Source organism: Delphinus delphis, chromosome 4 (assembly GCF_949987515.2).
Source record: "Delphinus delphis chromosome 4, mDelDel1.2, whole genome shotgun sequence".
Classification (NCBI taxonomy): Eukaryota; Metazoa; Chordata; class Mammalia; order Artiodactyla; family Delphinidae; genus Delphinus; species Delphinus delphis.
Window position 1 is genome coordinate 129610712 of NC_082686.1, and position 15724 is coordinate 129626435.

General features: G+C 39.6%; 1 protein-coding gene across 5 annotated transcripts in view; it reads left to right on the forward strand.

Moving 5' to 3' along the window:
• Nucleotides 1-15724, forward strand: part of ARHGEF26 (Rho guanine nucleotide exchange factor 26) — a 168789-nt gene that overhangs the window by 81764 nt on the left and 71301 nt on the right. For all 5 annotated transcript variants that reach the window (XM_060011456.1, XM_060011455.1, XM_060011453.1 and 2 more), the window contains 3 exons: nucleotides 3766-3918; nucleotides 7054-7183; nucleotides 10792-10866. In XM_060011456.1, coding sequence (XP_059867439.1) covers nucleotides 3766-3918; nucleotides 7054-7183; nucleotides 10792-10866 — 358 coding nt within the window. The remainder of the gene's footprint in view (nucleotides 1-3765; nucleotides 3919-7053; nucleotides 7184-10791; nucleotides 10867-15724) is intronic.

A 15724-nucleotide genomic window follows, 5' to 3' on the forward strand; every position in this document is an offset into this window, starting at 1 on the left:
CACTAAGATATTTATTTCCTAGATTTACATGATAATGACCTTATGAATGGTTTCTTATTTTTTCAATTTTCTTTGAACATTTTCTTAAACGACACTTGGAGCTAAAAGAAATTACAAATATTTTGCATTTATATGAAAACCAGCTAAAAACGAACTTGTCCTGATTACATAATACCTAGAATTCCTGTGGCTCTGAATTCTCACACATGCATATTTTCAGGGAAAGTTAAACTCTTTTCTTCTCGCTTCTCCCCCTTCCTCCTAAGTCCCTGTCTACCTGAATAGTTTCATGACCCACCTTGATGCCCAGCTAGAAACTTTGACTAGAAACCACAATGTCTTCCTTGACTTTTCCATCTAATGAGTTTCTCTATTTTATTAACTTTCCCACCAAATTATTACCCTAATGTATCCTCCCTTTTTGATTTCCCACTGCCAAGGCTTTATTTTCACTTGCCCAGGTTAGCATCTCACTGGGCTGCTTATGGTCTGTCTCTCGCCACTTCTGTCTCAATTGTCTCTGTCTGATTGGATGGCTTCAGCATGTCCATCCAGCAGGTTCTCCTTATCCATAGCATAGATTAAGCCCAAGTTCCTCAGTAGACAGTGAAACCTTTATAGTCTAGCTCTGACCCGCTTGCTTTGCAGCCCTCGTTCTCTGCCCCTGTTCCTCCTGTGGTCGACACCTCGCCTCGCTGAACCTCACAGTTTTCCCAACGAGATTCACGCCTGCGCCCACGTTGTGTCCCTGCCTGCAGTGCTCTGCCCCCCTTCTCCCCATATTGCCATCCTCATCCCTGATGACTCCTCACACCTTTCCTCACCTCACGCCCTGCCCTGAGCTTTTCACTGTATGTTTCTGTTAATAAGTCCTATATCGCAATTAATTGGTTCCATGCCTCCCATGGGCCACTCAACTCTGAATGTCAGGAGGTAAAGGATCGTTTCTTACTCCACCTTCACGTAAGGAAATAATCTTTCCTTGCCATGTAACTCAGCTTATTCTGTATTGGTTCTTGGTTTTATACTATCATTTCTTGATATATACTATTAGTGGCAGAGTCAGAGAGCTTGAAAATCCACCTGTGGATATATATCCCAAAGATTTGAAAACAGTGACTCAAACAGATACTTGTATGGGAATGTTAACAGGAGCATTATTCACAATATCCAAAAGGTGGAGACAACCCAAGTGTTCATCAACAGATGAACAGATAAACAAATTATGGTATGTACCCACAATGGAATATTATTCAGTCGTAAAGAGGAAAAAGTTCTGGTATATCCCTTAACATGAATGAACCTAGGAAACATTATGCTAAGTGAAATAAGCCAGACAAAAAGTACAAATATTGTTATGATTCCAGAAATATCTAAAATAGGCAGATTCATAGAGATAGAAAGTAGATTAGAGGTTATCAGGGGCTGGGGAGAGGGGGAAATGGGGGATTATTGCTTAATGGGTACAGCATTTCTGATTGGGGTGAGGAAAGTATTTTGGAAATAGTGATGATGGTTGCACAGTATTGTGAATGTAATTAAAGCCATTGAAAATGGTTAAAATGTATATTTTACCAGAATGAAAAATATATAGTTCATATAATTTTTAAAAAGTTACTGCCACCAGCACCCTTATGCATATATGTTCCAACATGTAGTTAGTTATATACAAGCATTTTTTCTTCCTATATCATTTATGTTTATCATTCTTACCTTCTTAATATATCACAAATTTCTTGAAGTCAAGGACCAGTCTAGATAGAAAATATTCTTTAAGAAACATGGTTTTTGTTTGTATAGGGTTTGAAGTTGGATGTTTTTGAAATTCTGAAACTTTTTGGAGAGGGTTTGACATTTTATTTGAATCTTAATAAACTCAGAGTGACAAAGTGACATGAAGTCACTGAGTTTTGAAACGTAGATGTGTTTTTCTGACCTGCTGTCTAGGAACTGTGTGTATGAACCCTGATCCCATTGGGAGGAAAGCCAAATAGTCCAGCAAAGTGTGCTTTCAGTTGCTCCTCTTGCTGTTTTTTTTTTTTTTTTTTTTTGCGGTACGTGGGCCTCTCACTGTTGTGGCCTCTCCCGTTGCGGAGCACAGGCTCCGGACGCGCAGGCTCAGCGGCCATGGCTCACGGGCCCAGCCGCTCCGCAGCATGTGGGATCTTCCCAGACCGGGGCACAAACCCGCCTCCCCTGCATAGGCAGGCGGACTCTCAACCACTGCGCCACCAGGGAAGCCCCTCCTGCTGTTTTAAACAAGGGGTTTGGATGATGAGGCCATGTAGTTGGGAACCATATTGATTATTTTCCCTAAGTCCCTTTTAAAGGCAATTAAAATGTAGATGTTTACCCAGAATATAAATAGATTTATTCTTCTAGGGAGTTAAAATGCATTTCTTTGTCTTTTAAGCTCCTATGGAGACTTTTAAAAATAGAATAGATAATGATGACAAGCTAATACAATTTACATTAAAATGAGTTTAATGTACATGTACATTTATAAAAATAAGACCTCAATTTTTTTACTTGAGTGCCAGGATTTTCTTTGAAAAGAAGTGAGATATAAATGGGAGAAAATGTTAGCCTGTGTTTCTATTAATCATCTCATATAAATCTCTGGTGTCTCATTCACCATGTGCCTTGAATTTTATATTATGGAGTCCACCCAGAAAACTGGTAAGGAGCAATGATGCACTAAATGCTAAAGGGCTTATGGAAAACTAACCTTCCCTTGTACTACTATTCCAGAAGTCAACATTAGACATTATTGTTGGTTTCGCCTTCATCACACTTTTAAAGAAAATGCTCTAGTCCTGTGTGATAGTTATTTCTATCCAGCTTTTCCTGCCGCTCTGAACTTGCTCAGGAAGTGTGCTCTAGGGAAGATCCCAGTTTTTAGTGTGCATTCGCATCATCGGGCGATCTTGATAAAATGCAGGTTCAGATTGGGGGAGGTAGGTGGCGAGATTCTGCATTTCTGGTGAGCTGTCATTTTTGATGAGCTGTTAGATGATACCAATGTTGCTGGTCACTGGACCACATTTTCAGCAAGAATACTCTGTTTCAAATATCTGAGTTGATGTTCTGTTAAAATTGGATGCAATCTAAGGTTGCCAGAAAAAAATACAAGACATCCAAGATGTCCTATGCAGTATTTGCACATGGTTGTATTAAAAAATTATTCATTGTTTATCTGAAATTTAATTTTAACTGGACTAGACACAATACATGTGTGTGCAAGTACACACAGCACACACACTGGCAACTCTAAATCGCAATCTTCAGTCATATATGAAGTCATTTAAATGTCATATATTAGATTTAAATGATATGATTATTTTTATTTTGAGAGAAAGGACACAGAACTAGGTTTGTGTCACACCTATTTTTTAGGCACTAACTTAGGTGTTTTGCTCATATGCTTTTCAATACAGTAAAATATGTAAGCATGAACCCTGTCCCCCTCCTAGTATCTGTGGAATTCTTGAAAAATAGTGAAATCTGTACATTCTAAAATATACCTGAAAGCACAGAAATGCCCTGGATTATTAATGTTTTAAGCCAACCATACGAAGTAATAAGGTCTTTATATGATACATTTAAATTTAGACTCTTTTATAGTTTTTTTCTTGTATTTTCTGGTACCGTGTACTGTTGATATTTTCAAATCCTGTACGTATAATAGTATTACATGAGGATGATCTGTTGTCTATGAAAGCACACAGAAGAAAGTGTAAATGATTTTCTTTGTTTTTTTTCCAGATTCTTTACAGAGTTGGAAGCAAGACATCAGAATAATATTTTCATAGATGACATAAGTGACATTGTGGAAAAACACACAGCATCCACATTTGACCCATATGTGAAATACTGCACAAATGAAGTCTACCAACAGCGGACACTACAAAAATTGTTGTAAGCAATATTGAGTGTTACAGTTTTAATTATCTCATTTTAATTAGGTCACATAGATCGAAATTAATGGATCTCTTAAATTATATTTAGAAATGCCTCCTGATGGTCTATTTTCCAGAGAGAAATTTTTTTTCTTTTTATAAATTTTTATTTTTTGATGTTGGGGCTAGGAGTTTTTAATTAATTTATTTATCCATTTTTTCTGTGTTGGGTCTTCGTTTCTGTGCGAGGGCTTTCTCTAGTTGCGGCGAGCGGGGGCCACTCTTCATTGCGGTGCGCGGGCCTCTCACTATCGCGGCCTCTCTTGTTGCGGAGCACAGGCTCCAGGCACGCAGGCTCAGTAGTTGTGGTGCACGGGCCCAGTTGCTCGCGGCATGTGGGATCCTTCCAGACCAGGGCTCGAACCTGTGTCCCCTGCACTAGCAGGCAGACTCCCAACCACTGCACCACCAGGGAAGCCCCAGAGAGAAATGATTAAGAGGATTGCTTTTAGGGTGAGGGCATTTGATTAAAAAAAATCCAGTTTGTAGAGAATTTTGTCTCTAAATCAATTATGAAATTGTAGCTTGTTGCTATTTTCCTTCTTTCTTTCTTCTTTTTTTTAATTGCTGCGAGACACGGAGTTGGTGGTCAGTGATTATCATTCTAAATGGTGAGAAGATTGTTCTCTAAGCTGTTATTTGACCATTAAGTAGCCTGAGGCCAAGATAGAGTTTTTGAGTAGGTTGAACTAGGGCCTAGGAGCCAGAGCTTTCTCAAGTATCCTAATCTTCCTCCATTCAAATGACAACTCTATTCAGTTGTTTATAGGAATTGCTGATTTTCCCCCTCGGCGTAGTTAGGGGTTAAGGAGAGCAGGGGAAGGTCTGAAGGAAGGCAGTTTTTAAAAAAAAGTTCTTAAAGGCTTTAACTATGAAACAAAAAAGAATTAAACTTTAAATTTCCCCCCATACTTTTTCCCTTTGTCTGTTTAGGTTACTGAGCATTTTGTGATATATATGCTATCTCTTATCCTTAAAAGAGTCAGCAATGGTTCAGTAATGTCTATATTGCTTTCTTGCCGGGGTCGGGGGTTTATCACAAGGGGCTGTCTATTTGACAGTGCAATTGTACATTGCTGTAAACTCAGTTTGAGGGCTGACTGGCTGTCATCATTCTCCTCCCCTCCTGTGCGTTGTGGCATTTATGACGGCAGCATGGAACCCAGGTCAGTTTCTATGCAATGTGTGAGACCCTGTGGTCATGGCTGCTTAGAGAAACAGCCCCCAAGTTGGTGAGAAAGGCTGATTATGCCCCTTCCCCCTCCACATTCTCATTAAAATCTCGTCCAGGCAGGGTGGAAAACCCACAGCTGCCAACGTCAAAGGAGGCTATTAGTACAAAGCAGGGTTTGTAAGCACTACTGACATTTCGTCCTAGATTAGTCATTGTTGTGGAAACTGCCTTATACATTGTAGCATGTTTAGCAGCCTCCCTGGCCCCTGCCCACAAGATGCTGATAGCACCACCACACCCCAGTGGTGATAAACAAAAACATCTCCAGACATTGCCTGACATCCCTTGCAGGGGTGGGGGATGGAGAATCACAACCCTCACTTTCCCTAAATTCCCCTCCATCCCCCATGGGAACTGCTGATGTAAAGGTTACTCTGTAACTGTTGGAAAATCCAAGTTACATGTGTGAAAGCAAAGTCTGGAATTAGAGCTAAATTTCACTTTGTATTGCAGGATTTCAAAAAATGCGAATAGGTACTGCTGTACTTTATGCAATTCTTGAGAAATAAAGGTTTTATTTAAATTTGCTCAGTGATACCATCATTGGAGCTTTCACATGGAAATGAGTAGCTGTGTTTTCAGAAACTTTGTTGCAGTTGATGTAAATTTACATTTAAGGCTGTGACTTTCAACTTCAGTTGCCGTTTGGAATCTGGGAACCAACAAACAATGCCCAGGGTGCATCCTAGACTGTTTCATCAGAATCTTTGGAGGTGGGGGGGTGGGTGGGTGGAGGGGGGCCTGGGGCCTAAGTAATTTAAATATGCAACTGGTTTAGAATTTGTTTTTTTTTTTAAACTTCCTAAAAATCTTTTCCAAGCTAGCAGGAAACCTAAAACTCCTCAATTTAAGAAAATGAGATTAAAACCTTTCTGTGTTCTTTCTTTTACTTTGTTCTTCTGGGTATTTCCTAATTTATTTCTAGCAGCCTTGAACCCAGCCATCCAAGTTTCAAAGTGTATTTTTTTCAAAAAGGTTCCAATTGCCACTACCCCGCTTCTTGGCCTCCCCCCACCCCACCCGCCCTCCTCAGAAGTCACCCTGGAACTCCTCAGAGCTCCCTTTGGGGTGAAGTGAGGTGACAGAGTGAGCGATACAGTGTCAGGGACCCACTGAAAGTCAGAAGACCTCGGTTTGACTTCTGTCTTTACTGAATACTAGATCTTTTATTTGGCAAGCTGGGGCCCTTTCGGAGGCTCCATTCTTCCTGGAATCCCCTCTTGGCCTTCCCTGAAAGTTATAGGGTGGTTCCACGTGAGGTCCTTTTTGTCGATGTATCTTGCTAAATTCTGTAAAAATGTTCTGGCAGTATTAACACTGTTCTAACGTCAGTGGGAGAGGAGGAATATTCTGGCTGGCATGATCAGAAGGTTTTCTGTCTTAGAAGCTTTGAAAAAGTCCAAAAGCCTCCTAGTAAGTAAATCCAGTCTGACATTTCTCTCTTAGATTATTATCTCGGGCTAGAGAAGTGGCTTAAAACATGTGTTATCTTTTAAATGGAATGTTTATAGATTATCAGATATGAGTTCTAGTGTGTATACTAATTTATAATGTGTACATTCACCATTATGATACCATTGCTTCTTCATTAGTTTACTTTCTACTTTTAAAAATTTCTAGCCCATACATTTTCATCTTATTGTTCATATTGTTCCCTTAAATTTATATCTTATATTCAGTCTTGACAGTAAAAGGCAGATAAGCCATGCATGTCTCTCTATGTAATTATGTGTTTGTTGTTTCTATATTTAAAAATCATTGATAATATATGAATGTATCACAATATTTTATTATACATTTTTACTTCTTAACTTGAAGAGGAAGTATTTTGAAGTTTTGTCTTTCTTTGTTTTTCCTCAGAGCCACCAACCCATCGTTTAAGGAAGTTTTGTCCCGAATCGAGTCCCACGAAGACTGTAGGAACTTACCCATGATCTCTTTTCTCATTCTCCCCATGCAGAGGGTGACCCGCCTTCCCCTGCTGATGGATGTAAGATGTGATCTGGTGTCTCTTTCCTCTGTGGATAGCTGTGCTGCTGCAAGTCCGATTAAGACAATTATTCTTACCCCACTTAAATTATATCCCTTCTATAAAATCCCCCAATTAAGTGAGAAGGTGCTGTTCAGTTGGAAAGTCCCACATGTGTCTAATATCTTTGGAAATTATCTTCAATTTAGGCTTGTGGGGTCACTCTGAAGAAGTTAGATTATCCCTCATTTTCTTAACATTTTTTGAAATGGGAAGAATATTGACTTCTTGTAGTCAGGAGTCCCGGATTCCTTTTCCGGCTGATCCCCTAGGCCTGTGACCTTGGGCAAGTCACTTAATCTCTTTGGGCCTCAGTTTCCTCTGGTTGACCACTAAGATCCCTTCCCTGTCACATTCCAAGATGCTGAGGTGCTTCCATTTCGCACAGGAAGGAGGTCCTCTACAGAATCACAGGGCATAAACCTGCCCTATTTTGCATTGCTCAGGATGAGTGAGGAAAGTCCAGGCATCCGTCTTATCTTAGGAAACATTCATGAAGAAAACAAGTATGTGATTTTGAATAGTGGTAAGATGTGGCTGGGAGAAGAGTTGAGACTGCCTGGTGGGAAACACAGCTGGGAGGACAGCCAGACGGTAGCTCAGGAGGCTACATACTGGCTGGGCTGCAACTGCAGGGGCATCCGTGAGAGAACGGGGTGGCCCGACATGACTCCCATCCAGCTAGAGGGGCAAAGAGTCTCTCTCTTTTTTTTTTTTAATTGAAGTATAGTTGATTTACAATGTTGTGTTAGTTTCAGGTGTACAGCAAAGTGATTCAGTTTTATACATATATATTTTTTCAGATTATTTTCCATTATAGGTTATTGTAAGATATATACTGTGTTTTACAGTAACTCCTTGTTGCTTATCTATTTAATATATAGTAGTATGTATCTGTTGACCCCAACTCCTAATTTATCCCTCTCCTGCCTTCCTTTCCCCTTTGGTAACTATAAGTTTGTTTTCTGTGTCTGTGAGTCCTTTGTTTTGTATATAGATTCATTTGTATTATTTTTTAGATTCCACATATGTGATATCATGTAATATTTATCTTTCTCTGTCAGACTTACTTCACTGAGTATGATAATCTCTAGGTCCATTCCTGTTGCTGCAAATGGCATTATTTCATCCTTTTTTATGGCTGAGTAATATTCCATTTTATGTATCACACCTTCTTAAACCAGTCATCTGCTGATGGGCATTTGGGTTGCTTCCATGTCTTGGCTATTGTAGATAGTGCTGCTATGGATATTGGGATGCATGTATCTTTTTGAATTAAGAGTTTTTGTCTTTTCTGGATATATGCCCAGGAGTGGGATTGCTGGATCATATGGTAACTCAAAGAGTATCTTTTTGATCAAATTAAAATATTTTGGCATAGTTCTACTTTACAATGGATAATATTAATATAATGTCAGTTTTGACATACTTGGTTTTACAAGTCAAAATACAGGGTAAAAATAAAGCAAAAAATTACAGTCGAGTAAGATTACAAAATAAATTCCATTTTCTCAATTCCATTATAAATTCTAAGAGCTATTCTGAAGAAGCACTGAAGTTTAGAAACGAGTGAAAGCGTGCGATCACGGTCGCTTTGCTGGCTCTGCTGCACGGTGAGGGCAAGGCTCAGCTGTCATTTCAGAATTCACAGCACCTGCTGCTCTCCAAAGCCACCTCAGTCTACTCCCTTTACACCCTTCCTTGTCCGTTCCCTGTGATTTATGAACTTCTCTCCTTGTAAATATTGGGAAACTTGCAGTTTTGTGAATCTAGCTCTGATTTTTTAAAAATCAGTATTTATCATGTCTAAGAATAAAATGAAATCAGGTTATCAAAACTAAATTTTGGCTCTAAAAAGGTTTATTTCCTGTGCCTAATAAGACTTTTATAGAAATAATGAAACTTTGACACATATAGGAAAATATTAATTTTCAAACTTTACTATTTTTTAGCAAGACATGGTTGTTTTCTAAATGTAACATTTCTAGTAATGTTATGAATTTTCAGGATTGTTTCTTTTTCTTCTTCTGAAAGTACGTTTTAGCCTAGTTTCCTTAGATTCTGTATATTCTGTGATCTCAGCCTTTTTAAATATTCTCTCCCTTTGTGATTCTGAGGAAATTGCTTAGATAGATTGGGACTCACAAAATCTAATATACATGTTGTAGATACCATGTTGGAGGTTTATGCCATGATTGCCCAGTAGGCTCTAAACTTTTTGGGGTCAGAGACCGTTTTGAGATTGTGAGTGAAGCTGTAGTCATTCTCCCTAGAAAATTCAGTGTGCAAAATTTTTCCTAAAATAATTGAAGTGTGGAAAGAAACTATGGACTCAGGATGCCTGCTCCCAGAGACAAAGACTAGTATTTTTCAAACTGCTTTTGTACCCATTAGTGGGTCATGAAATTGATTTTTGAATCACGAGCAGTGTTTTAAAAAAATGAATATAGAATAGAACATGTGGTATATGCTATATACATCGTTCATAATGTGGTTAAATATTATTTCATAAAAAACTTGTTTCATTTTTGTGTGCATGTCTACTGGTTGCAGTGTAAAAGTATTTCTTGCAGTGGGTCATAGTCAAAAAGTTTTGAGAACCATTAATATAAATCCATCGATGGTACACTCTACGCTTCTCACATATCACATGTAACAATCCTGACCCCTGACTTTTGGATGTATAGACTTGGTGTTCGTCTGCATTTAAGGTACCAGTGGTTTGCTAGTTCCTAGTATCTTCCACCTCTGCTGGATGCCTGTTGCCCTAATCTGTTTCCCATGTGTGAGAACCTGGCCATCTGGGCAGAATTTAAATGTACCTAAAACATGGTCTCTTCAATGTTACTTCATTTGGAGATTTAGTTAAGCTTGTTAATCGAGGTGAACATTTTTAACAGTTGAAATGGTTCTGTTGGCTTTGAATGGGTATAGTTTCAAAAGTTTTACATAATTCAGTATACCTTCAGTTGACCTTCTTTGAACTGGATTTTACCATCGCAAAAATAGCAGTGTAAACATATCAAGGGGAAATCCAGCAGCCGTTTTTTTGATCGTTTTATTCACATTATATCATCTGCAAATATAATAAGCTCTAATAATAATGATGGTGATCATTAATTTTGTCTTTCATTGAGAGCCTACTGTATGCCAGGTGTTCATAAAAACTTTACATGCATTATCATTTAACTTTTATAACAACCTTGTGATGTAATTGCATTATCCCAATTTTACAGATGAGGAAACTGAGGTTTATAGAGTCAGGGTAGGTGACTTGCCCAAGGTCAAGTAGCTAGTCAGGAGCAGATCTGGAATTTGAAACCAGGTTCACCCACCTCTGAAGTCTGTCCTCTTATTTAACTATCCTCTGGATTAACATGGACCCTGTGCTTTTAAAGACTATCTCCTAGTTTTGTAATCGGATTTTAATGTCATCTTCAGACTCATCCATAGTATTGTGTTCAGCGTTGTTAAGTTTGCTACAAGTAAGACTCTATGACTGGACGTTGGTTTTGTTTTACTTAGTAAAATAAATCAGTTGATTTTGTTCTTCTTTTACTTGATTGCAGACTATCTGTCAAAAGACACCTAAGGACTCTTCAAGGTATGAAGTCTGCAAAAGGGCCTTAAAGGAAGTAAGCAAGGTAAGTGTTGAGAGGCTCATTACACAGTAATGGGATCACCCATTCAGATCTCTCTGAAGAGAACATGTCTGAGTTTGATGCTGAAAACTGGTAGATTCTCATAGCCATTTGCACACCATTCTTTGGGTAGTCGAAAAACAAAGCAATGTTTGCTGTACTCAAATGAAACTGGTATTTTTACTGTTTCAGACAGTCTTGTCTTAAGGGCCTTTAGCTATCTCATTTTCTTTTGGTGTCTGAATTCGAGAAGTATTTACTGAGTATCCACTACAGTGCCAGGGACAATGCCAGCCCCTGAAAATATGGGGATGAATAAGACATCGGTGGTTACTGCCCTTGTGGAATGTGCTGTGTAAAGGGGAAGGCAGACATTAAATAAGAATTACAGTAAAGGATGATGAGTGACATAAGAGGGAAGAACATAGTAATGTTGAAGCTGACGCCTGATGCAAGAGTAGCTGTTGAATTCTCCACATTCTATAAACACGTTCCCAAAGACAGGAATGTGTTTATAGAATTTGGAGAACTAGAATGTTCTTCATGTGACGAGAGCCCAGTTCAGGAGAGAGAACACTGAGGAACCATGTTAGGGAATTGTGGACCTTATCCTAGGATGCTGTGGAAGCTGTAAATTCATGTGCTGTGAAGGTGACAGTGGGGATGAGCTCCAGTGATGAGGCCTTTGTAGTTGATGAGGCTACAGATGATGTGAGAGTAGGATGGAGAGAAGCAAACCTACAACATGGGGGAGGTAGGCGTGGAGAGGGTTTGGGTGGGCATGTTTGCAGACAGGAATCAAGGAAAATAGTCTCTGGCTTGTGCAACCAGATGGATGCTCTTGTTTAGCTCTACAGTAGGAACATAGGGAGAAGCTGATGAGCTCCATTTAGAATGTGTCGGAACTGAGATTCCTATAGAACGTACAAGTCAGGAGCTCAGTGGAGAGACCTGAATCGGAGATGTGGATTTGCGAATCACCAGCCTAGGGATGATTTTTGAAGCTGGGAGAATGGATGCCAGTACCAAGGAGTATGTATAATAAGAAGAGTAGTTAGTGAGTCCGAAGTACAGCTGTGAAGAGCACCGGACTTCATCTTGTTTAGGGGAAAGGAACCAACAGAGGAGACTTGAGAAACAAAACAGAATGTACCCAAGAAGGAGGAAAACTTAATCAGTGGTCTGGCAAATTGCATGTAATCTGGTGGAAGGAAGGTCAGCCCCATTGGGTGCTCCTGAAAGACAAAGTGGGATAATGATTGATGCGTTCACTGGGTTTATTTATCATCAGGTGGGTTGTGTCCTTGGAGAGGTGGGTGTGGAAGCCAGATTGGAGTGTGTTGAGGGCTGAGTGGGAGGTGGGAACATGCAGCCAGCTAGTGTAGCTGTTTCAACAATCAGGCTGAGGGTAAAAAGACAAAAAGAGAGCTGTAGTTGAAAGGGAAGTGAGGGAGGGTCTATTTTTGTTTAAAAGATTAGAGAAATGTGGGTATGTTTAAATGCTAACAGGAATACTTAGCTGCGAGAAAGCAATGGAAGTTATGGGAATCAGTGAGGATACGGCCCAGGGGAGCAAAGCTCATGATAGCATCAGAAGCATCCGAAATATCTCGAAGCCGCACATTACTTCTGAGTTTGGTACATCTTTGTACCACTTTATTGTGAAGCACTTTTTGTTTTAATCAACTTTAAATTGACTCTATTTTACTTTTCCTGGCCAATAATAACTACAAAGTCATGGGTTTTATGAGCTGGTTGTTTCTTTATATATATATATATATATACACACATATATATGTATGTATGTATGTATATATTTTTGTTGGAGTATAATTGCTTTACAATGTTGCTATATGTATACACGTATCCCCTCCCTCTTGGACCCCCCAGTCCCGCCCATCTAGGTCATCACAGACCACTGGGCTGAGCTCCCTGTGCTATACAGCAGGTTCCTACTAGCTACCTATTTTACACACGGTACTGTATTTATGTCAAACCTAATCTCCCAATTCGTCCCACCTTCCTCTTCCTCCTCTGTGTCCACACGTCCTTTCTCTACATCTGTGTTTCTATGCCTGCCCTGCAAATAGGTTCATCTGTACCAAATTCTAGATTCCACATACCTGCATTAATATACGATGTTTGTTTTCCTCTTCCTCTTTCTGACTTACTTCACTCTGTATGACAGACTCTAGGTCCATCCACATCTCTACAAATGACCCAATTTCATTTCTTTTCATGGCTGAGTAATATTCCATTATATGTATGTACCACACCTTCTCTATCCAGTCTTCTGTTGATGGACATTTAGGTTGTTTCCATGTCTTGGCTTTTGTGAATAGTGCTGCTGTGAACATAGGGGTGCACGTACCTTTTTGAATTAGAGTTTTGTTCAGATATATGCCTAGGAGTGGGATTGCTGAATCATATAGCAACTCAAAATATTTTTAGTTTTTTGAGGAACCTCCATATTGTTCTCCATAGTGGCTGCACCAATTACATTCCCACCGACAGTGTAGGAGGGTTCCCTTTTCTCCACACCCTCTCCAGCATTTGTTATTTGTAGACTTTTGAATGATGGCCTTTCTGACTGGTGTGAGGTGGTACCTCATTGTGGTTTTGATATGCATTTCTCTAATAATTAGAAATGTTGAGCATCTTTTCATGTGCCTATTGGTCATCTGTATGTCTTCTTTGGAGAAATGTCTATATAGGTCTTCTGCCCACTTTTTTTTGTATTAAAAATAAGTTTATCTGTGTCTTAGTCTGTTTTGGCTGCTAGAACAACAGACCGTGGACTGCATGGCTTATACACAATAGAAATTTATTTCTCACAGTTCTAGAGGCTGGAAGTTCAAGATCAAGGTGCCAGCGTGGTTGGGTTGGGGCCCTCTTCTAGCCAGGTTGCAGACTTCTCCTTATAGCCTCACACGGCAGAAGGGAGCGAGGGAGCTCTCTGGGGCCTGTTGTAGAAAGCACTACTGTAAGTCCCCTACATACGAACAAATTCAATTTGGAGAGCGCGCTTGTAAGTCCAATTTGTTTGTAAGTCCAACAAAGTTAACCTAGGTACCCAACTAACACAATACTGTACTGTAATAGGTTTATTATACTTTTCACACAAATAATACATAAAAAACAAATGAACACAAAAAATAAAACATTTTAAATCTTACAGTACAGTACCTTGAAAAGTACGGTAGTACAGTACAACAGCTGGCATCCAGGGGCTGGCATCGAGCGAACAGGCAAGAAGAATTAGTGACTGGAGGAGGGAGACGAGGTGGGACATGGCAGAGCTGAAGGATTGTCAGCAATAGGAGATGGAGGGCAAGCTGCAATTTCATTCACACCTGACGTTTTTGGCACAGGTTCTGGTTCCTATGTGGGACTAGATGCATGTTTGCATCTTTGAAAGTTCGAAACTTGAAGGTTTGTATGTAGGGGGCTTACTGTAGTCCCATTTGTGAGGGCTGTATCCTCATGACTTCTAAGCACCTCCCGAAGTCCCCAGTTGCTAATACCTAATATCATCTTCAGAGGTTAAGAATTCAACACATATTTTGGGGGGATATGAACATTCAAACCATAGCAGTCTGCCAACCACTTGAATGCATCTCTTGCTCCATCAGTGGTCTGCATATCCCACTTTGGGAAACACTAAGTGAAGAAATTTGGGCTGACAGGTATGAAATTACCTAAGGTCCTACTGCCCATGGGTCTCTCCTCCAGGACCCCAAATCCTATGGGGGAGGGGGGAGGGTAAGAGATTGTGTCAGATTTTGTTTGGTTGTTACTGAGAAGTTGGAAAAGAATTCACACAGAAGAGAAAGGAGGAGGGTAATAGTAATTGAATTGAACGAGCAATGATCCTTAATTTTTTTGAGACTTTTACATCCCAGTTACAGTAGACTGCTACATTCCTTTAGGTGTCTCTGGTTCACTTGATGTGACACTGGTTCTTTTAGGAAAGGCTGGCAAAAATGTAATGTAACTGCCTTACCTTGATACTTACTGTATGAAGGACCCTCTGTGAAGAAGTGCTGTTCCAGAGAATTGTTTTTTCTAAGGCAGCGTTTCTCTCTCTTGAGTAGGAGTCCTGAATATCAGGATTATTCCTGCAATCTCCTAGTGTTGTAGGGAACTGAGGTTATCAATACAGCCAGCTTAGGGATTCATCTTCTTTTTCATTTGTGCAGGTTACTGATGGGGTTTTATAGATTCTGGGAAAACAATGTCAGTATTTTTAACAAAAAAACTGTGTACATAGAGCATTTATGGTTCAAAATCAAAATGCAGAATTTCAATAAGAATTGCTTCCCTTATCGGAAATGAAAGAAATTGGGAGTTCCCAGTATTTATTTTAGAGAGTGAAATTTTGTATGATGAGGCCCAAGTTTTCAGAACCGGACTCCACCTAAGGCCCTTGGGCAAGTCTCTCTAGATATTCATTCTTGGAAAAAATGAGTAATATCTTTTTTGGTAATTAAAATGCTAATGAAATTTATTTGCATAGTATGAATAATACTTCAGTGAAATTGTTCCTGTATGTGGCTGACATGACGGTGACAACTTACTGAATTGGGGCTTTGGAAAGACTTACTGACTTAGTCAAACAACTCAAAAACAAGAAAGATGTTTATATCAAGTGAAATGTGTATTTATTCCAGATTTTCGGCTCAGATGCTGGGGCGGAGCCGGGGGGAGGGAAATTTCCAGGGAATCTGATAGTTCAGCTGGTGCAGAGTCGTGTCTGGTGTCTAAGGAGTGGTGCTCAGGACATGGTTTCTTATGCCAATGAAATCGTCCCTGCTGCTCTCTTTTATTTACTCTCCCGTGGAAAGAGAATAACTGCTTTAAC